The following is a 23343-nucleotide window of genomic DNA, read 5'->3' on the forward strand; positions in this document are numbered from 1 at the left end:
TTGCAGTGAGCCGAGATCGCGCCATCGCACTCCAGCCTGGGCGACAAAGCAAGACTCCGTCTCAAAAACAAAAAACAAAAAACAAAAAAAAGGCGTTTAACTGTGTAAGGCACCCAGGTAGCGCCGGGTGAAAAGGACATTTTATTTCTTCCTGTCGGGGTGGTTTTTCAGTTTCTAGAAATGCCCACGCTTGCCCCTCCCTCCAGGGAGCCCAGGCACCAACTGATAGAGACACGCATGTCCACGGCTGGGCACACGGGGCAGGAGGGCCCAGGCACGGGGGGCTCTGCCCTCCACAGGCTGAGGGGAATTCCACGGATCCCACAGGAAACCCCGGGGGCCCTTGAGCTCCCTCCCAGAAGGTCCTTGTGTAAACTGAAGGAATGCTCCCTCCGGATTTGTCACCAGACACTCCCTGCAGCCTGTCCCTTCGATGCCACTGCTGGCCACAGGGAACCATGCTGTGGCCTGCAGTTCCGCCGAGGTGGCAGCAGCATCTCACCAGGGAGCTCCTGCATCCTACCCCAAGGGTTTGCCCACAACGGCTGGGCGAGGCTCACACCCGTATGACCGCAACAGGAGCCAGCCCGAAAGGGCAAAGCAGCACCTTGAGCCCCACAGCAGCGTGCCACACACGGCTCGGGGCACATGCCCCATCACCAGCTCCTCAGGCCAGCCCAGCCTGGAGCCATGCATTGGTCACAGTGGTACAGAGAGGACCCCCTTGTCCTGGACTCGCAGGTCCCTCTGCCGCCATTGCCCAGCAGGCCATGCTCTCACAGCAGGGATGGGGTGGACTGAGCGGAGCTGCTCCCAGCGTAGGGGAGGCAGAGGCCGTGCAGGGCTGTGGGACCGGGTGCAGGGTGGGCCCTAGAGAAGGAGCAGAACAGGGCGTGACTCCCTCAGTCCTGTGGGCACAGGACACCCTCGGCCCTGGGCCTGGCTTGGACTTCACTCACAGCACCTACTCGTCTTGGCCTCCCACTTTGCTGGGAAGCCCTCGGCCACCCTGTTTCTCACAGCCCACCCCATGGGGCGTTGCCTCCACCTGGTGCACCAGGTGCAGGACCTGAGTGTGGCTTTTACCCCAGGGGAGGAGGGCAGAGAAGAAGTGAAAGCAGAAGGAGGGCACACTACAGAGAGCCGGACACATGCGTGCAGACAGGGGATGGAGAGGAGAAACAATAAGGAAAAGACAGACATGCATGGGACCAAAGGGTGGAGGCCTAAGAGGCACAGAGATGCAGGGACCAGCAGGCCCAGGTCAGGTGGCAGAGCCTGGGTTAGGGGAGGAGTGTGCTGGCCTTGGTGGCCTCCAGGCGCCCCCTCCTCACCAGCCACCCACTGAAAACACCACAGTCAGGGGACACACACCACGGACTGGCCCAGTGAGGGGGATCCGGTGGCAGCCACCTCCCTCCTCCCACCGGGGCCTCAGCATCGGGCCATTCCCAGCGCCCCAGCCCGCCTTATACCCCACCATCTGGACCCTCAGTCCAGGACACACTGGCCCTGACCCTCTGCAGCACTGACCACAGGACCATCCTGAGCTCCCTGTGAAGAGCTGTCCACCTGTGGGGACAGGAACGGAGCCAGCAAACAGACCTGGACCCAGAGCCACTGCCGGCTTGATGCTCAACTCCCAAGGGACTGATGCCAGAGGGGCCTGGGGAGGGCCTCACCTCGCACCTACACCTGTGTGGGCACCTGACCGCACGCACTTCCTGCTGGTCAGAACAGCAAAGGAAGAAGGCACCCCGGTTCCAGGGGCTCCCTCCTCAGGGTCCTGCGTCCTGTGTCCTGGCCCAGGGGCTCCCTCCTCAGGGTCCTGTGTCCTGTGTCCTGGCCCAGGGGCTCCCTCCTCAGGGTCCTGTGTCCTGTGTCCTGGCCCAGGGGCTCCCTCCTCAGGGTCCTGTGTCCTGTGTCCTGGCCCAGATCTGCCCTGCCTGGGGACTAAGATCTCCAGGAAAAAGTCCCTCTCCCTTTGTCCGGAAAAAGTCCCAGAGGATCAGAGGTGTCCCTCAGGGACATCTCAGCCTCGGTGTGGATGCGGGCTAGCTCAGGCCCTGGCAAGACTGGCTCTCCTCCCTCTTCCCTGCCCCAAACCACCAAGGCCAAGGCTGCAAGAGGGGTCTCAGCCACACCTGGAGAGACGGTGGCAGGTATACAGGCTCCGGGGGATGCCAGCTCAGCCCTGCTGCCACAGGCACTGCCAAGGACTCCACTCACAAAGCCGAAAGGCCTGCCTGCCTCAAACAAACAGAGAAATAAATAAATCACCACAGCACACTTCGAGACGACTTCCAAATTAAGAGTTGCATCCATGCTGTCAAGCCCCTGCTAGCAGCTTCTGTGGCACCTTCCGTGCAAAACCGTATCTCAGCCCATTTATTAGAATGATGAAGGCAAAAGGGATCTAAAAATTGCACTCCTCCCTTAATGAGCAGCCGAAGGGATCGGTAAGCATAATTTCAGAGGCCAGTAATATTTTATATAATCGCCGAGTGGTTTAAATTGAAAACCCCCAACTGAATCAATATTTACTGCATTGAAACGAAATGAATAGTAATAAGTCACTAAGCTCCCTGTCCTGTTTCATAAAATAAAAAATTATAAAAATGAGCACAGGCACAGGGAGGCCATCACATTAACTTTTACAGCACTTGGGGAGCTGTAACCGCCTGTTCCCATAAAATAAAATTCTAAAAAACCTGCCGGAGTCCTGCCTCAGCAGCACGAGGGAAAGCCTGGGGAGGGGAGGGGAAGGGGAGCTCTGGGGGCCGTCCCCACAGGCCTCCCCAGGGCCAGGATGGGCCCCAAGACCCCACAGGCTGACCATGCCTGGTGCCCACCCACATCCCACACAGAGGCCCAGAACGCCCCGGACCCTCCAGCTCCAGCAGAGACTCCCTGCCACCCTCAGGCCGAACTTCCTGCTTTGATTTCTTTACCAGTTTTCTCAAATTCCAAGGCATCTGAGAGAGCGTGAATGAGAAGCTCAGGCAACGGGATCGGTGGCAGCCTGCCAGCCCTCCCTCTGACCAGGCCCCAGGCTCTGGGTGGGAAAAGCACAAACGCCTGCCAGTGTGGAGAACGGAGAACGGGGCTCCAGCAGATGACCCCTGAGGGGTGAGCACAGGACCCCGCCCCACAGTGCAGAAGCCTGTGACCACCCCTGCCAACAGGCTCACACAAGGCCTGGGAAGGTCAGGGCTTCCCAGCACAGCAGCGCCAGCAGAGCCCAGAGTGAGGGCCAGCCGGGACAGCAGGGAAGCGGCAGGTCGGGGGATGGGGGTGCTGCGGGCTGACACACAGGGGATGGGAGCACAGGAACATGGCCCCCAGAGGGCCAGGAGCCCCCACACTCACCCTGAGACCCTGGGCAGGAACAAAGGCCTCACTCCACAGGGTGAGGCTGGCTGAGCAAGGTGGGGAAGGGGGCCTCCTGCAGTCTAGGATGAGGAGCCAGAATACGGGTCACAAACAGGCAAACGGCCTGAGCAGATCTTTCAGACAGGAGGACAACCAACGACCTTACGTTAGCCGAGTAACGTAACTGGACATCACTGGACATCAGGGAAACGCCAATTAAAACCACAGTGAGAGGCCACACACGTGAGAATGCAGATTAAAAAGCTGACACCACCACGTCTGAGGGGAACAGAAGGGGTCGCGGCACGCTGGAAGGCGGTTTTGTGACTTCACATCAAGTCAGCAGATGTCTTACGTCCCAGCGATCCCACGTGTAACAGTCACGGAAACACAGGTGCACAGAAAGAGCTGCACGAGGACTCAGCAGGCTTTATTCACAATCACCCCAAACTGCAAGTGACTCAAGTAAAATTAATAAAGTGTGGAACAAGAAAGGAAGGCTCCCTGGCAAAGACGGGACGTGCACTGTGAAGCCAGCAATGACACGAGCCTGAATCAGGTGCCAAGCGAGTGAGCCAAGCTGGAAGAAATGCAAGAACATCTGACTCCATTTACAGAAGCTCCAGAGCAGGCAGTTAGTCCACAGTGAGAGACTCAGACCACAGGATGCTCCAGAACAGGCAGAAAATCCACAGTGAGAGGATCAGAGCTGGGGCTACCTCTGGGGGTGGAGGCCTCTACCGGGAAGAGGACAGAGAAGGGCAATGGCGATGTTCTTTATCTCAACGAGGTATGTGTTGCACAGGTGCATGCGTTTTGGGGTTTCTGTTGTTGTTTCTGAGACAGAGTCTCACTTTTTTGCCTAGGCTGGAGTGCACTGTCAATCATGGCTCACTGTAACCTCGACCTCCTGGGCTCAAGCGATCCTCCTGACTCAGCCTCCTGAGTAGCTGGGGTACAGGTGCATGCCACCATGCCTGGCTAATTTTTCTTTTTTTTCTTTTTTTATTTTTTAAACTGTAGAAACAGCCGTCTCACTACGTTGCCCAAGCTGGTCTTGAACTCGCAGGCTCAGTTATCCTCCTATCTCAGCCTCCCAAAGTGCTGTGATTACAGGTGCAAGCCTGTAATGCACCTGGTGATTCATTTGTTAGAACGCATAGACTGTTAGATTTATACCTCCCACTGTATGTAAATTCTACCTAGAAAAGAACTGTGAACAGGCCGGGCGCAGTGGCTCAAGCCTGTAATCCCAGCACTTTGGGAGGCCGAGACGGGCGGATCACGAGGTCAGGAGATCGAGACCATCCTGGCTAACACGGTGAAACCCCGTCTCTACTAAAAAATACAAAAAACTAGCCGGGCGCGGTGGCGGGCGCCTGTAGTCCCAACTACTCGGGAGGCTGAGGCAGAAGAATGGCGTGAACCCGGGAGGCAGAGCTTGCAGTGAGCTGAGATCTGGCCACTGCACTCCAGCCTGGGCGGCAGAGCGAGACTCCGTCTCAAAAAAAAAAAAAAAAAAAAAAAAAGAACTGTGAACAAATGTGGACCCCTAGTTGGTAGCCCTGCTTTGCTCCGTGGTATCTGTTAATAGCACTGGAACTTGCGTGCTAGGCCCGAGCAAATGAGCAGACAGACTGAGAGAGTGATGCGGCAGCTGCCTCCTGGCTGGAGAGGTCAGGAGCACGGAATGACGGAAGGCTGAGTGAGCCAGCAGAGGTGGAGTGGAACTCATGCTGTCAGGGTGAGGGTGTGCACGGGAGTGGCAGCAGACACTCAATGCCCTTGTTCTGACTCAAGAGGGCAGCAGCATGCGCCCCCAGGCCAGGACCTTAGCACCACCGACACCTGCGGCTGTGTGATTCTTGGCCAAGGCGGGCCGAGAGCCACTGCACCCCAAGGAGCCGGGGTTCTGCAGAGAAACAGCTGACTCCAGGGTGAGCCTGGAGCACCTGCCGTGCAGAACATGAGGACGTGCCCAGGAACGAGAGGACGCATCAAAGGGACGGAGGCCAGCCTCAAGCGGCTTCCACCAGCCAAGGCCGAGACCAAGTGAGAACCAAAATCACACAGAGCAGATCACAGCCCATCAAGTGGAGCAGGACTCCTGAGTCCACACCGCTAAACCAGTCAACAATGATGCAGGGCAAAGGGGACAGGGAAACCACCGCTCACAGGATGGAAGGAGAGGTGGGAAAGTGATCCCAACATCTTGAATGAGTGGACAGAAGTCCAATAAGAAACAGGATGCTCCCTCAGTCCTCACGCTTCTCCCCAACAATGGCCCAAAGTAACCTGCTCCGCAGAGAAACCGCCAGATGACATAAACCCAGTGGTCAGGCCAACACCGCTACGCCAGGCAGCCTGAGGCCACACCAGTGCTGCCATGGCTTTCCCGCCAAAATGGTAAATCTGCATCTTATCACAAAAAGACGTCAGATAAGCCCAGTGGAAGGGTCACAAAAGAGCTGGCCTCTCTTGTCCAGACTCCCAGCCCTTCCTGCACTGGAGAATTGCACGTGGTCACAGAGACATCCCAAAGCACCAGGCTCCAGGGGCACCAAGGCTCCCGCTTCTGTGCAAAAGCTCGTCAACAAAGGAAGAGAAAGCAATACTGCAAATGCGATGAAATATCATATAAACAACTGCTGAGTTTCGGTAAGGGAGTCCTGGGTGGTATTTTTGCAACTTCCGTAAGTGTAAAAGTATATCAAAATAAAAAGTTATCCCAAAAAATTAAATGCAAGAAGCTAATTAGGAGAAGAAAGAAGAAAGAGCCCAGGAGCCACACAGCTACTCTCCTCCCTCCCAGGGGTTCCCAGAACAGCCAGGACAGGGAGACTCAGCACCCAGGCCAGCCCTAACGCTTCTGCACCCACCTGTCCATCAAGCAGCACCGCCTTCCTAATGCCCCCCAACCCCGCCACCAGTCACGGCCACTTCATCCCTGCAGCTGGGTGGGCAGCAGCAGGAAGCTGCCCCTGAAGGTGTAGCCATAAAGCCAGGAGGGCATCCTGGGGTCCACATGGGCCATGAGCTACAGAGCAGTCCCGCCTCTGACAGGCAACAGCCCAGGACCAGCACCGCCTGCCCCTGCCCCATCCTGGCAGCTGTGGTCTTTTGGTGCTGACTGCAGCCATCTGTAGGCAGAGGTCTTAGTGGAGTCCTGGAAAAGGTGGAGCACAGACGCAATGCTGTGGTCAGGAGGGCCCTGGGTAGCCAGGGGCCAGGGCAAGCCTGGACACAGATTTCACACCTGCTGACCAACAGCCCCACACAGAAACTGAACCAGGCCCATCACTACATGGCTGTCTGGTATGGCCAAGTCCAGGTCCCTTCTGTGGTCTCTGGGTCTCACGTCTGCTACCTGGGCTGCCAGCAGCTCAAGACCTGGCCAAGTCTCTGCACTTGAACACGCTGTGCCTCCCACAGGGCTTTCTGGGGCTCCCCAGTGCTGTGCCAGCTGCTTCCTTCCCCAAGAGAGTCCCCTCTCTGCCTGGCAGGCACCACAGCTACGAAGAGGCCCCAAAGAGCCTGTCCCTAAGTCCCCATGGGGCCACAGCTTCCATGCAGGCAGGGCCAGATACAGGGCAGGCCCTCAACACACCAGGTGAGCAAATGCGAGTGAAGGAGCCAAGGAGAAAGGCAGAGAAAGGCAGGAACCGCCTGGGCCGCGCACCGGGGACCGAGGCAGGGGCTGTGTCATGCAGCCTGCTGCAGCCACCTGCCTGGGGGGACCCTGGAAAGAAGGTCAAGAAGCCAGACCTTGGCCTGAGTGACAGCACCCACAAAACCCAATAGACTCAAGGCTCCTACCCAGTTAAAAACCACAACCCAAACCATCACCCTCTATGTGAAGCCTTGTCAGGCCAGGTTCTCTCAGAACCTGCAGTGCTAGAGCCTTCCTGCCCTCCTGGCTTGGGGGGAATCAGGAGACCCCGGAACTTAGGGTCACCTGCACCCAGACCCCCTGACCTGAGCCCACAGCCTCTGAGTGTGGCCCGCTCACCAGTCATCTTGCCTTGCCAGCCTGCTGTCCTGCCACGGAGGCAAGGACAGGCCGTGGAGGCCGTAGTGGCTCCAAGCCGCCCCCAGAGCTGTGCTAGGACATACAGGGTAGGCAGCAGTGCTCCCAACCAGCCTCCTGCCCCACGCAGCCCTGTCCTCCCCGGCTGGAGGGGGTCACCCCATGTTCTGCCCACTCACCACTCTGGACCTACTGGCCCCCACACTGCTGTGTGGACCAAGCAGCCTAAGGGGGATGGGAACCGGGGGCAGAGGGGTACAGGGCAGAGGCAGAGCCATGGCTCAAACACAAGCCACCAATGTGAGCCTCCCCCAAGAAGGAGCTGAGAGCTGCCGAAACCACGCAAGCCGCATTTCCGGGCCCTTTGCAGGCCAGGACCACTGCCAAGCCCAGGGTGGCAAATGCCGAAGGACCCCGCAGGGGCTCCTGGCTGTGAGGGAAGCCCAGGAGCTAATTTTTTTGTATTTTTAGTAGAGACGGAGTTTCACCATGTTGGCCAGGCTGGTCTTGAGCTCCTGTCCTCAAGTGATCTGTCTACCTCAGCCTCCCAAAGTGATGGGATTACAGGGGTGAGCCAGTGCACCCGGCCATGTCTGTTAGACATCAACATAAGCTTTGGAGGAGACACTCAATACCAGGGTACCCAGAGTTGGGCCATGATGGAGTGCTGGGGTTTTTTGTTTTTGTTTTTGAGACAAGGTCTTGCTCTGTTGCCCAGACTGGAGTACAGTGGCATGATCATGGCTCACTGCAGCCTCAACCTCCTAGGTTCAAGGGATCCTCCTGCCTCCTCAGCCTCCCACGTAGTTGAACCCACAGGCACAAGCCATCACGCCCAGCTAACTTTAGTACTTTTTGTAGAGATGGGGTCTCATCATGTTGCCTGAGCTGGTCTTGAACTCCAGGGCTCAAGCAGTCCACCTGCCTCGGCCTCCCAAAGTGCTGGGATTATGGGTGTGAGCCACCATGCCTGGTCACGGGGCGCTGGTTTTACATAAGGATTCATACCAGGTTCCTCTGATTACAGGTGTGAGCCATCATGCCCGGCCACAGGGCGCTGGTTTTACATAAGGATTCATCCCAGGTTCCTCTGATTACAGGTGTGAGCCACCATGCCTGGCCACAGGGCGCTGGTTTTACATAAGGATTCATCCCAGGTTCCTCTGATTACAGGTGTGAGCCATCATGCACGGCCACAGGGTGCTGGTTTTACATAAGGATTCATCCCAGGTTCCTCTGATTACAGGTGTGAGCCACCATGCCCGGCCACAGGGCGCTGGTTTTACATAAGGATTCATCCCAGGTTCCTCTGACTGGCACACCCTGCAGGGCACATCAGAAGATGGCGAGAACCCTGCTGTGGACTGAATGTTTGTGTCCCTCAAAACCCGATGCTGCAGCCCTGGCCCCAGCGGGATGGTGTGAGGACGCAGGGCCTTCAGAGGTGATGAGGTGAAATGGTTCTGAGGTGGGGCCCTCGTGATGGGACAAGCATCCTCAAAAGAGACCCCGGGGTGCACACGCACTCACCACGCTCTCCCTGCCTCTCTCTGGGCCATGTGAGGATGCGTGGGAAGAGAGCTGTCTGTAAACCCGGAGGAAGTCCCTCGCCAGACACCAAGTCTGCCCAGCACCCTGGTCTCGAACGTCCGGCCCAGGACTGTGAGAAGTCAGCGTCTGCTGAAGCCCTAGTCTGTGCTACCGTGTGACACGGCCCCGGCCGACAAGGATAGTGCCCAAACCAGAAGACTGGCAAGAGGCGGGGCAGGGCGGCTGGTGTCCCAGGAGGCTGTGCAGGCACACCTGCTCATTAAGGAGACACACATGGGGAGCGCAGCATCGTGGTGGGGACCCCTCCCTTCCCCGGGCTGAATTCCTCTTAATGAGGCGTCACTTTGGAGAAGCGTTTCAGAGCCCTTCAAAATCCTAGCCTAACCCTCGTCAAAACTGTACAGATTACTTAAGATTTACCGCACAGACACAAAATAAAATAAAATAAAATAAGGCAGCCCAGCGAGAGGCAGCCCCGTGACAGGGCCATTTGTAGTCAGGATGGAAAAGCCTCCGATTCATCTGCTTAAGCGCAGCAGCTTCTGTTTATTTCGCACTTTCATGTCAAATGAATTTGGAAAGAGAAAAAAGGTGACAGGCAGTTAGGGATATAAGTCACATTTCAGCTTCAGTTCAGATTAATGAACTTGCTGGAGCTGGTGAGGGCACCAGCAAACCCACAAATCTCAGAACAAAAAAATTAAATCCCCTCAGTAGAGCCTGAGGCTTCAGGGTGGCTCCTCCAAAACCCTTCACTGACCTTCTGCCTCGCACCCCTGCATCCCAGGCCCACTGAGCCTCTGGGCTGGCTCCAGGCCTGGCACCCCCGGGACAGGCTTCACTTCAAGGCAGCAGTCCTGGGGCCCGCGGAAGGGCTGGCCAGGGCCGGCTCTCAGGGACCACTGTGGCAGGGCCAGGGCGCGCGTAAAGCAGCAGTACAGTAAGCTCCCAGCGTCCCCTGGTCAGAGCAACAGCCCCTTCCTGTGTATTGGGCAGATGTGACGGGCACCACACTCAGCAAAACAGCCCAGTCCCATGCCTCAGCTTCTGGGGAGAGATGGCACATGGCCAGCACACCGCCAGCATGACCCCGTCAGCTATTGCTCCGCCCCAAGTAGCCACATGGCCGGGCATCTGGAGGCAAGGGCAATGCGGTCTCTGATGGGAGCAGAGGTGGCACCGTGGATGCCACCCCTTGAGGCAGGAGTCCCGTCCTGCTCGTGGCACACAGGCACTGCTCCTTTTCTCCTCCCACCCTCTGCCCCACCCCAGTCTCTACGTATGATGTTTGGAGCATGCCCCAATGGTGTATCCATCCTCAGAGACCTGGCTGGCAGCACGCAGAAGCCCCAGGAGCTGCTGCCCAGCAGCCTCTGTCTTCTGTCTGACGATGAGCACTGGCCGGTCACAAACCGGAGACTACCAGCCAGCACCCAGCCATCTCCCCACCACCTCCTCCAGCACCCAGTCGGCTCCCCACCGCCTCCTCCAGCACCCAGCCGGCTCCCTACCGCCTCCTCCAGGACCCAGCCATCTTCCCACCGCCTCCTCCAGGACCCAGCCGGCTCCCCACCGCCTCCTCCAGCACCCAGACGGCTCCCCACCACCGCCTCCTCCAGCACCCAGCCGTCTCCCCACCACCTCCTCCAGCACCCAGACGGCTCCCCACCACCGCCTCCTCCAGCACCCAGCCGTCTCCCCACCACCACCTCCTCCAGCACCCAGCCGTCTCCCCACCACCTCCTCCAGCACCCAGACGGCTCCCCACCACCGCCTCCTCCAGCACCCAGCCGTCTCCCCACCACCACCTCCTCCAGCACCCAGCCGTCTCCCCACTACCACCTCCTCCAGCACCCAGCCGTCTCCCCACTATCACCTCCTCCAGCACCCAGCCATCTCCCCACGGCCTCCTCCATGTCCAGGCCCAGAGAAAGCCGCTGACAGGGAGGCCCAGGCTTATTACAAACCCAGCCATCAGGGGCGCCGATGCTGTCCACATGGGCCCAACATGACCACCAGGCCGACAGTAACTTTCTACTTAAATTAGGAGAGGGAGAGAGAAGGTACATGTGCCAAATCACCCCCTGGAACAGGGCAGAGGCCTAGGCTCAGGCCAGGCACCCACTTGCCCACCCTCCCTCCCTCGGGCTACAGGGAAGGGGAGTTTCTAGAGCTTCCCAGAGGAGGGAACAGGCCTAATCACACTGAGTCCTCCCCACTGCCCAGGGCAGAGCTAGGGCCAATAGCTCAGTGCCTGAGGCTCCGTGCTCGGAACTTGCGGGTCTGCTTCAACAACAGAGAAAGATGCCGAGGCGCTGAGGGGAAGAGGCCTCACGTATACACATGACTTCCTCTCAGGGCGACCAGATCTCCAATCACAGTGAGGGGTCGGCCGGGGGCATCCCACACCACCACACCAGCGCTATCCCTCAGCAGCTAGCCACCCTGCCTCCCTCCCCTCCCGCGTGTCCACCAGCCCCTGCCAACTGTGACCACCGTGGCTTCCAGGACTGCTGGGGCCTGCCCGCCAGCCCCTCCAGGGATGGGTGAGGGGGAGCTGGGGTCCAAGGAGAGCCCTGGTCTCAGGCTCCAGCCAGCCAACTGGCAGGACAGCCTGCCTTCTTCCTCTCCATGCAGCCCTTAGTCCATGGTGGCCTGGGCCTGCCCAGGGAGGGCTGAGGGTTCAGTCACATGCAGGCAGCCCTGGCTCTGATGGAGCACGGGAGATGGCGCATGGGCCAGGCCAGACCAGCTGCTGGCCCAGACAGGCCCTTTCTGCCTCAACAACCCAGAGCCCAGGCATGTGTACAGCCAACAGCAGGCCAGGCAGCCATGCTGGGACGCAGGTGACCCCGGGCAAGGAAGGCCCAGCCCGCTGGTGGCCATTATTCCCAAGGTTTCCTAAGAGTCGTGCCCCTCAGCTCAACACCCTCCCCACCCCACCCCCACCCCCACAAGCCCAGGGCTCAGGCCCCAAACGGTCCCAGACGCCTGGCAAGGGGTGGAACAGGACTGGGGTGAGGTGGTCAGGAAAGCGGGGAGGGCCCCTCACACACCTCCTTAGCCACATGTGCACCCTGGGGTGGGCTCAGCCTGGCCTTCACACGTAGAGAAGACACTGAGGCCTGGAGCCCATGGCCACCAACCACAGCCAGGGCCTCCAGGGGTGGGCTGAATTCAGGCTCCTGGTGCTGGGGGTCTTGATCCATCAAAGGCGGGGTCTACTCCACCTCCTACCCACCCATGCCTGTGGTCCAGCCCCTACACCAGAGCACTCAGAAAGTAACGGCCGCTCCCTGCAGGGGAGCTGGCCAGGCTTCGCTTTGGAAGAACAGGGACCTTGCAGGGAGCCTCTCAGCTGACCCACTGTTCTCAGCTACACGGCACTGACAGGAGGCCCTGGGTGCTGGGCCGGCTGCCACCTCCTCCTCCTCCCGGCCTTCTCAGCCCCAGGGCCCGGGCACCCGTTTCTGTGCAACAACACCGTCAGGGCCTCCTGAGCAGACCCAGCTACAGGACCCAGGCCAGCCGGACCCAAACCGGAGGCCTTCTCAGCCTTCAGAATCCTGAAGGAGAGGCCCTGCTGGGTCCACCCTGAGGAAAATCATCACTCAGCCCCCAGCCGCACCCCCAGGAGAGATGGACCCTCGACGTCGGGCTGACGATGACCACAGGACGGGGAGCAGGAGCAGAGAATCCATAAATCTGAACCTCATTCCCGATGATCTGGGGCTCTTATTAAGTAAATTAATTTAAGTTAATTTAGCTCGATCATGACTCCCGATCACAGTGATTTAGTGTGGGGGAAATTGCATTAGGAAAGGCCATGCTCACCAGATAGAAGAACGGAAGAAAATTAGATCCACTTAGCAATGTGAATTAATATGGAAATAGCAGGTGTAAATTTAACCTTATCGAGAGAATAAAAATTATCTTCATAAATTTGTAGAAATAGCCCCCGAGATGCTTATAAATCTATTTAAAACAAAAATATTACAAAAAGTGCAGTAAAATTAATTTAAAATATACTCCAGCTATTGCCTCCAGAAAAGTCAGCAGCAGGGCCAAGTTGAGTGTGGCTGGGTGATACAGGAGGCAGCAGGACACTGCCTGGTGGGCTCGCCAGCTGGCTGACCTGCCACAGGGCCCCAGAGCTGGATAGGGCTGCCCATACTGGTGGGTGGATCCCCTGGAGTTAGCCTCAGGCCTGGAAACCTCTGGCTGGCAGCAGGGAACCGCCAGACAGCTACGGTATGGCGGGTGGCGGTTCCCTGGACTATGGCTACTCGCCCCGAGGCCCTGCCCACCATCTCTGGCCCATGCCACTCCTCCAGGAGCAGGCTCCCGCAGGGAGGTCAGAAGACAGACGGAGGGGTCTGCCACTGTCTGCTTCCCGCCAGGGCTATCACCCTCTCCTGATCCTGGAGATGGGGCACCACCACCACAGCAAAGGAAGGGGCCAACCCCCTAGGGCCAGGCCTCCTGAGGCCCAGAGACTGAGCAACCTCCACTGAGCAGGTGGCAAAGCCTCCTGGGGTGGGGGCCCCAGGAAGGCAAAAGCCGTTCCCCGCTGACAGAGCCGCCCTCCCAGCCTGCATCAAGGTCAGAGTGCGAGTGGGGGCCAGACCACAGGCAGGCAGCCAGCAGCAGGGCAAGGAGGAGCTCACATCACCACCTTGACAATCGTACATTGACAGCTTCCAGACAGGCCGCTGAAGGCCCAGCCTCTCCCACCAGAAGCTACTCCCTGAGAGATGCTCAGACAGCACATGGCGTGGGCCCTGACTGTCTGGGCAGCGGAAGCTTCCATGGCACAGAGCCCTCACCAGCTAATAGGCTTGCTGAGAACAGCAGGGCATGTGTGCGTGTATGTCCGTCCGTCTTCATGTGTATGCGGTATTCACAGGCTGGCCTCCTATTTGGTGCAGAAATTGCTAAAGACACAGAAAAATCAGGCTGGTCCCCAGCCAACGAGCCAAATGCCAAGCAGTTCTGGGATGCGCTCAGCTCCCCCTGGCCCTCGGGTTCTACCCTGCAGCCCTCAGGGCAGGGCCCGACAGCCCAGTCCCCATGCCTGCAGGAGCCCAGAGGAAGCCTTCCTACCTGGACAGTGAGAGCCGCCGGGCCCGCCAGGAGGGCAGAGACAGGGGGAAGGGCGGGGCGCTGAGAGGCGAGGCCGGCGTCTTCTTGACAATGCGGTAGCGGGTCTTGATCACCTTGCTGGTGGGTGGCGTCTGCACGGCATGCAGGCTGGATGCTGCGGAGAAAGCCCAGGGCACAGACGTGGGTCAGGGAAGGCCGGCAAGGGCAGGGTCAGAGAGGCTGCCCACAGCGCCAGCTCTGCCTACCGCCTCCGCCAGAGCTTGAAGACTCTCCATCACCCCGTGGATAAAACTCTCAACCCATGTGGCACACATATCCCCAGGGTGCCTGGCAGCCGACGATTCAGGAGCTAGCCAGTGCAGCCTCTAGGAGAGGTGGGCACCAGCCCCTCACACCCTCTAGCCATCTGGAGAAGCAATGGAATGCCCACAGGAAAACCAGGAGAAGCCAGGGGCCTGGCAGCTGGGGATGCCTTGGAGTCCCCTAGACAGTATCCGCACCAGGTGAACTTGAGGTGGCTGACTGACTCGCAGCAGGGCAGTGAGGCAGGCAGATGGGCCACCTCACCCAGGCCAGAGGTGGGGGGTTGAGAAGCTCCTGGCCTGTGCCCTGCACACGGGAGGGGTGCTGGAGCACTTACCTCCTCAAGCGGCACCTCCTCACCTTCGTGCCCAGACAGATTTATGTACTTAATCACTGTTTTCATAACATTTCGCAGGGTGATAGACACAACAGCTTTTTTCCTGCTGAACATTTCATGCAATTTACAGGAATCTATTGTCCGAATTCCCTTCCACTTGATAGCTGGCAATTTACCCACAGCTTTGAGCGTTGCATCTAATTGCCTAACTTGCATCATGTACAGCTCTGGCTGCCCAGGTCGCCGTGTACAGCTCTGGCTGCCCCGATCATTAAAGCTAACCCAACAGTGGGTGCAGGCCCGCCCTCCCAACAGCTCCCCTCGAAGCCCAAGGCTCAGGGGCTGCTGCAAGAGGCCCCCGCCCCCCTCCACCCCACTCAGCGTTGCCCACAGGAGGCTCCCGCCCCCCTCCACCCCACTCAGGGTCGCCCACAGGAGGCCCCCGCCCCCTCCACCCCACTCAGGGTCGCCCACAGGAGGCCCCCGCCCCCATCCACCCCACTCAGCGTTGCCCACAGGAGGCTCCTGCCCCCCTCCACCCCCACTCAGGGTCACCCACAGGAGGCCCCCGCCCAGCCCAGCCCAGGGGACCTCACCTCCTTCCAGTCAGTGCCCAGCTTCCCCTGTGCCCCGGACCCCTGACTGCCCCCAAGCCCCAGGACACACCCTCTTGGCCCCCACAGCCAAATAGTCCTCGAGGCACCCTGCTCCTTGGAAAGGACCAGTAACTGTTACCATTTCCCCAATTCTTTTCCAGAACCCTAAACACAATGGACCTTGAGCAGCCAGGGTCCCTCCTGGAGGCCTCGCTTCTGGCCCATCTCTCCACAGGCTCGCTCACTCTCCTGCCCGCACTGCCCTGTCCAGATGTCAGCAAAGAGCCCCTCCCTCTGGCGTTTCCCCAGCACCATCCAAGCTGCAGTCTCTACCAAGGCACCTGTCAGCCTGCACGGGAGCAACTCAGGAACACTTGGCCCCAACACGGCATCAAAGCCTTCCCAAGAGCCCCGCCGAGTCCACATCAGAGAGTCTGCCAATTGAATTTTCAAGGTCTTACAAGCAAGGAGAGACCAGCAAAAAAATCAATAATAGCTTGTTTCAACTAAGCGCTGGAGAACGTAAGAAGTCCTTAAGTTATCAATTACCCCGAGGTGACCTCCCCACCTTCCAGCCCTGCTGCAGGCTCCCTGCTTCTGCCTGAGGAGAGCAATGGGCTGCCCAGCTGCTCCTGCCCCACCTGGGCCAAGCTGGGGGCCAGCCTCGGCACCTGGGCAGTCAGGACACCCACTGGAGCACCACCAGCTGTGGGGCCAGGGCTCGGGGTTGCCACCTGCCCACCCCCAACCCCAGAGTGCCCTGGTGACCCACTTGCCAGCCTGCAGCCTGCTTCCCACCACGGCTTCCCACAAGCCTCCCAGGTCGCCCACTGCCTGCTGCTCTGGGACGTAGAGCCTGGGGCAATGCTGGCCCCCTTGGAGCCACAGTGCGACAAAACTAGGGTGCAGTCCTGCTCAGAGGCCAGGTGGGGCCAAGCAAGGCAGGAAGGACACTGGGCCACACTCGGGCCCTGGGGGTTTGTGTTCCCCTCATCAACCTCTTTCCCCAAATTCTGAGCACAGGAGCCCCCAGACCTGGCCCAGTTCCATCCCCATCGCCAAGTGCACAGCATCCCTTTGGCTAAAATCACCTCTAACCTTGGGGACCACAGCTCGCCCTCCCTGCCAGGTCCAGCACATGCCAAGTCCTCTAGGAAGCCCCAGCCCCCACTGCACACAGGACCAGACTCTGCACTCTGGAACACTTCTGCCCAGGAGGGGCAGCTTGGGGCAGGCAGGGCCTGGCAGGCGGCGGCACCGTGATCACGCTCCCGCGCGGTGCTGACAGCAGTCAGGTCAGGCTTCTCTGCCTTACTGCGTGTTACGTCCCCTCCTGAAAACCACACGGTCATAACGCGGCCCCAACCTCTTGTCACAACCTCCTCAGGCTGGGCAGGTATGTTCTGCACATGTCACCTAGACAGACCCCTCTCCCACAGTCGCTAGCAGAGTGGGGGCACTTCGAGGGGCTCACAGTGGGAAGGTGGCAGCCAGTGTGGGGCCAAGCTGAGCTCTAGCCTGCCACCCACCCCCACAGCAGGGTCATGTCCCCCACAGCCTGGCCCTGCAGACCATGGGCAGTCCCTGTCATTCCCAGATGGGCAGCTCGGACAAGCTCATGACAACCCAGGACGGGCAGGGCACAGCCGGACAGAGGGGTAGTGGCAGATGAATTCTGAGCTGGGCCCCCAGCGGCTGGCAGGAGCAAGGGCACACAGACCCAGAAAGTCAGGGCTGCGGGAAGGAAGCGTCCCTCCCCGGCCCGGTTCCCCAGGGTGTGCGGCGACGGCGTGGGCAGGTGGCAAGGCTTGGGAGGCTATAGGACGCTGCTCTGTGGCCAAGCAGAACCCAGGCAGAAACAGGCCTTTTCCCTCCTCCCTGAGGACACAGGCCCAGGCGCCCATCCCTCCTGGCTGGCTGGGGTTTGTGTAGATAATCATGTTATTTAGATATGATGTTGGTTTAATTCCCTTCATTACAGACTCCCAGGGCTGTAATTTTTTTCTCCACGTGACGCATTCCCATGGCACACTCGGCGCACGTCGAGCCCCTTGCGCCTTTATTGCCGGCAATGCCCCGGCCCGCGTTATCAGCCCCGCACACACAGCCCTCTCCGCCCGCCATCAAGAGGTCACTTCTAATGACTAATCGATCTCATTAGCTTTCCTAATTAAAAACTTTACTACCGCAATGGAAGACAAACTACAAAAAAACTGCTGGCATCATATGTGAATGGGATATGAGCCCATCCATCAGCAGGGTTTGAGCTCTTGCACACGGCACCACCTCGGGCCAGGGGCCAGGTGGGGCAGCCCTCAGGCACCCCAAGAGCCCTCCTGTGTACCAAGCACCACATGCCCAACGATGCACCGTCAGGAGGGCGGCAGCTGAGGCTGGGCCCGGCCATCAGGGGTCCAGGAGTCTGGTCCCACCCCCGGCATGAGCTGCTCCTGCAGAGCCTGGCCCTGCCCACCCAGCTCACTCTCCTCGGACAATTCCAACACAGATGGCTGATCTGATCAGATGGAAGTTGCAGCCTTTCTCTGTTTTACGTGGAGCAGGAGTTGAGGGAGAGTTCAGATTTTTATGGAACTTCAAAGGGAAATAACTAAGAAGAAAATGAGTTGCCAATTTCACAATTGGTTAATGAATAAAAAGATGAAACTAGAATTACTACTCTGTGCAAAGAACTGTCTGAGGCTGCCAAGCAGGAGAGAAGGCGGCTCCACCACTCCACTGTCCAGCACACCAGGGCCAAAGTGAGTGTCCCAGGGAGCTGTCCAGCTGTCTGTCCAGCTCCCAGCCTGCCGATGGGAGCAGGATCAATTCCATTAGGGAGGGCCTCGCCCATTAACTGAGGTGGAGACCCAGACAAACTCTGACTGGCCCCAGGCCAGTATCCACCAGCCCCTGGGCCTCATGCACAGTGGGCTACAGAGATGGGAGCACCAAGGCCTCCAGAAACAGCAGGCACAAGAGTGGGCCCTGGTGCAGACGGGCCCAGCGCAAAGACAGCAAAACTGTCACTGCCGGGCTGCCGGCCCAAGACAGTACCCTGGTTCTAGAAGCCCCTTCCCCAAGTCTCCGCAGGCTTCATCCCAGCTGGGGAGTGGGGACAGTTGAGGAGGAGGCCAAAGACTGGCATGGAATTTGCTGGAATCGGCCATAGCCACCCCCACAGCAGCAGACAGGACAGTGTTGGGCCCATGAAGGGATGATGTTGACTTGCCCAACAGACACCTCGCACCACGCCACATTCCTGACAGAAGTGGCAGCAGTGAGCAGCCAGAATGGGCCAGGCCCACAGAACAGGCCTGGGGCAGCCCAGACCCTGCATGCAAGGAGAGAGAGCAAGGAAGGGGCCAGTCCAGGTGCAGCCCCCGGGGCTGCTACAGCGCTGCCCAGGGTGATGGATGGCTGTGGGCCGTGGACATTCCAGCCAGTCAGGCCCCCCATCCCTAATTCCTGACAATTCCACCTTCTCTGTACATTACCTGATCTGCTTTTTATCAACAGTTGCCCTGGCACCTCACCATCTCCACACTGCCTATGCCCTTCTCTGACTAATTGCAGCTTAAACGCTGCAAACCCACTTCTCCTGGTGTCTGTGACCTAGTTCTGTGTCTTTCCAGTCCTGTTGTAGTTTTTGAGGTGGTGCCAACTCTGTGCCAGCCCAGGTCTCTGGCCCCGGTGCCCTGAGCACGAGGTAGGAGGGGCCTGGCAACAGCACAGACTAGGGATGGCACCTTCCAGTAGGGCCGTGAGTGTCCCGCAGGCAAGCAGGACACAGCCTAAAGAGAGGGCAGGAGGCCCTGTGCCGTTCTCAGAAACCTGAGTTCACGAGGCCCCCCGACACAGCTCCAGTCACACTCCCCGCCCCACTCACTGGCCGGGCCTCTTCCTCTCTCCCTCCCGCACTGCCTGACCAACCCAGAGCTCAGGGTTGCGTCTTCAGCCCCACAGCCGCAAGAGGGCGCCAGGGACGAGGCAACGTCTCCCCGAGAGCAGAGTTCCCACGATTAATTGCCTAATTAGAGCTGTGATTACAACAGAGAGTGCTCAGTGGCGCGGGGACGCGGGGACGTCCACGTGGCGGGCGGAACACCGGGAAGTGCCCCTCCAGGAGAGCCGAGCCTGCCTGGAAGGAGCAGAGCCCGGGGTTCCTGAGAGAGGGGAGAGCAGGGCACAGGCACAGGACTAGAGGAGTAGGGGCTGCAAGAGGCTGGGACAGCCTGGGCGGGGGGTACCCAGGCACCGTGGGGAAGTCGGGGCAGGGAGCGTGGGAGGAGAGCTGGGGGCACTGGGAGTCAGGGCCAGGCCTACCCTGTGCTCCTGCCTGGCTGGCACCATGCTCACACCCGCGGCCTCAGCTGGCTCCACAGCCTCTGGTACCATGCCGCCCTCAGGAAGCACCTGCCAAGCGCAGGCCCCACCTTCCACCCCTGCAGGTCCAGCTCAAAGACCCCTCACACCCCCACCCCTCCCAACTTGGCTAGGAGACTGCTGAGGGGCAAAGGCAAGGGAGTAGGGGGCGCCCCAGGGAATGGGGCAGGCAAGTTCCAGACCAGCCGACAGGCAGGTGAGCCCAGAGGCCCCATCTCCTCTGCTGCAGCTGGCAGGTGATCCCGCCCCCACCAAGGCTGCTGAACACCCAGCACCAGGCCCCATGCTGGAGGCTCACGGAGTCCCATCAGGCAGCGTCCCTGACAGCGGCTGATCGCGCTCTTAGAGAAACAGCCATGAAAACTCCAACAGAGCATATGGCCCATGTTCCCGAGAGCCCCGGGCTCTTGCATTTCAGACTGTGACGTATGTCTGAGTGGTGCGCAGACGCCCAGACCTGGTGGGGGCACAGCGCCTGCTACTGCAGCCAATCAGAGGTAGCGTTCGCAGAACTGTCTCCCGTTGAAGGCAGCTCAGGTAACAGTTCTCACTATTCCTAGGGCAGGAGGCTCTGACCATCGCGAGCATAGAGCCCTTCCCTGAACAGCCCAGGCCTAGTCCGGGGCACCTCCTGGAAGGCACCTGGGCCTGGCAGCTCCTCATAGCCTTTGCTGAGGCTGGTGGGGGTGGACAGGGTGGCCCAGCCAAGGTGAAGGGCTGTGGAGCAGCTGAAATCAGTGAAGCTCGCCAGGGCCTGACCACCAAGGGTCCCTCCACCAGGCCCTTTCTGAAGCTTGGCCCAGTCTGAATTGTCCCCTGGGGCCGCACGGTCACCACCTTGGTAGCCTGGTGCTCACCCCCAGCCCTTCCACGCGCTAGGTCCTGAAGGTGGCGAGGCCAACGCTACACTGGGGGTGACATGGGTTCTGGCCTCCAAGGAAGGGTGGGCAGACCCCAGGGGCCATCAGGAGCGGCTTCCCTGAGGTCCACCATGTGCAGGGGGCAGTGAGGTCAAACAGGAGGTCTCTGGCTCTCAAGTGCCACCATGAGGTCCACAGGAGACTGCCTGCTCTCCCAGGAGCCTCAGGCCATGGGTCCCCATCACTCCCACCTGGGTTGCCACTGCAGGCCCCACCCTGGCTCGGGCCCTTGTCTCCCCAGTGTCTGCATCATCTACAGTGGAGCTGGCCTGGAGCCACTGGCCCACCCAAGGCCTGCCTGCCAGCGTCCACTTGGTGTCACCACACAGCAAGCATGATCCTGCCGGGACACACAAGTGCACTCAGGAGCACACGCACAGAGACTGACATGCACATGGTGGGCGGTGGGCATGCACACAGGCGTGAGCACACGGGCCTGGTCATTCCCGATCCTGTGGTTCTCGCCGCTAGCAGCCAGGACAGGGTCGGGTTGCTCACCCCACAAACCTGTACCCGGCTCTCGCTCCCCCACTCAGGCCCTCGAGTTTTGTGCTGACCCAGGCTGTGCAGCTCAAATGCGGCCCAACCCAGGAGCTGGGCTCACCGCCTGGACATGCACCTGTGGGCACCCATCTGCAGGACCAACAGCCTCATTTCTACTGACACCTGGTGAAGTTAGGGGCTGCAAGGCCACTCTCCAAGGCCACTCTCCGAGGCAGGACAGGAAAGCCTCCTTGGTTTTTTGTCTGTTTCTTCTCTCTGCCCTTCTCAGTCCCCTCCCTGTCTGGCCCATGTGCAGCTAGGCCCGGCCGCCGCAACTGCTGTGGTCCTGGGTATCTGCTCCCGCAGGACGAGGCCTGTGCCTGGCCAGTGCCCCCACCATCCTGTAGACACACCCCTCAGTGAACGCTGGGAGCTCAGGGAGCCTGCCATGCCCTGCACCCACTGTCTGGACTCACCAGTCCTTACTGCTGGGTTCTGAGAAACATGAGGGTCAGTCCCTGGCGCCCAGGCCTGTCATGGGGCTCCTGCCCCGCTCCCCGATCCAGAAGCCCAGCCTCTGCTCTTCTCTTCCCCAACCACAGATGGGCAGTTCCCAGCTGCTTTTCTCACCTAGACACCGAGAAGGGCAGGATGGAGCCAGCCTGTGGCGCACACACACTCCCTGGCCTGCAACGCCTCAGCCCTCCATCGCGCCAGCCAGGCGCGTCATCGGCAGGGCCCCTGGGGCGCAGCGAGGGGCTGCGGCGATTAGTGCTGATGAGCACACAACCCAGCTGGTCATGCGTGACATCAGCTTCCCGCAGACAGCACTGGTAGGCTGTGGGGACCCTGCAGTTGTGCGGAAAAGTGGAATCAAAGTGGGCACCACGGGAGGCTCAGCCTCTCCCCACGAACGGGCCTCCCAGGCTCCTCCACTGTTTGGAGGGAAAGATCCAGGTAGGGCTCCAGCCTGATTCTGGCCAGGTCAGGCAGAACATCCCCATCACGAGAAGGGAGGCACCTCTGCCCCTCCTGGCCACCACACAGAACCCACAATGCCAGCCACATCAGCTGAGGGCAGTGGGAATGTGGCCAAGGCCTAGAGGAAGACACCAGCCCATGATGCCCACAGATGGCACAGCTGGGTCAGGCAGGTGCTGGGCCAAGGAGCCTTTGCGGGTGCCTTTGGAAGGGATGGAGCCTGGAAACACCAGCCCCCTCCACCTGCACCGGCGCTCCACCTGTCACTCAAGACAGCTGGAAACACCGGCCCCTGCACAGGCGCTCCGCCTGTCACTCAAGACAGCTGGAAACACCGGCCCCTGTACAGGCACTCCATCTGTCACTCAAGACAGCTGGAAACACCGGCCCCTGTACAGGCACTCCACCTGTGTCACTCAAGACGGCTGGAAACACCAGCCCCCTCCGCCTGCACAGGCGCTCCACCTGTCACTCAAGACGGCTGGAAACACCGGCCCCTGCACAGGCGCTCCACCTGTTACTCAAGACGGCTGGAAACACTGGCCGTTCCACCTGCGCACCCAGACCACCGTCTTTGTGGGCAGACTCCTGGCTGTGTTGTCACAGGTTCACTGCCCATCTGGAGCCAGCCCCAGGGGTTGCCCACACTTAGCACCCTGGCATCTAGCCAGCCCTGCTGGTTCCAGCCCAGGCCCTGCAGGTTCGGGGAGTGTGCTGGTGACACGGCTGGGCCCTCCACCGCTGCCGGCCCTCCCCTTGCGTGCTTGCGTATGCTTCAGGCCCGTCCATTTCTCCAAATGAGCTGCAATGGCAGCCGAGGCAGGGGGCGGCTGGTGAGTGCCCCACCCCCACGCTGGTGCGGTGGGAGCTGCCAGGACTGCGCTCTAACAAGCCTCAGATGTGGGATGACTGGAACCACAAAGTATGAATTTTTATTAGTCTAATAAATCACTTCACTTTTCTTGTGTATGATGGCTCCCAGGACCTCAAACGCTGCAGACGGAGGGCAGAAGCTCCTGTGTGTGGTGGTGGCCAGGAGCAGGGCCACGGGGCTGCTGGGGTCCTCCTGGGCAACCTCAAATCCTCTGGCCCCACGCCCTGAGGCTGCTCAGCAGGGTGGAGCGCAGAGACCTGCTCGCTGCCGCCATTAGGCCCTCCCTGCCAGAATCCCACGTTGGCAGAAAAACTTGCCTCAAAGCCTCGTCAGCACGAAAGGAAACTTTGCAATCACACACACACACACACACACACACACACACACACACACACACACACACACACACACAC

General features: G+C 59.6%; 1 protein-coding gene across 1 annotated transcript in view; it reads right to left on the minus strand.

Moving 5' to 3' along the window:
• Positions 1 to 23343, minus strand: part of ZC3H3 (zinc finger CCCH-type containing 3) — a 102011-nt gene that overhangs the window by 53337 nt on the left and 25331 nt on the right. The window contains exon 4 of the mRNA XM_011975647.1: positions 14054 to 14207. Within this exon, the coding sequence (XP_011831037.1) occupies positions 14054 to 14207 (154 nt within the window). The remainder of the gene's footprint in view (positions 1 to 14053; positions 14208 to 23343) is intronic.

Source organism: Mandrillus leucophaeus, unplaced genomic scaffold, assembly GCF_000951045.1.
Source record: "Mandrillus leucophaeus isolate KB7577 unplaced genomic scaffold, Mleu.le_1.0 Scaffold158, whole genome shotgun sequence".
Taxonomy (NCBI): Eukaryota; Metazoa; Chordata; class Mammalia; order Primates; family Cercopithecidae; genus Mandrillus; species Mandrillus leucophaeus.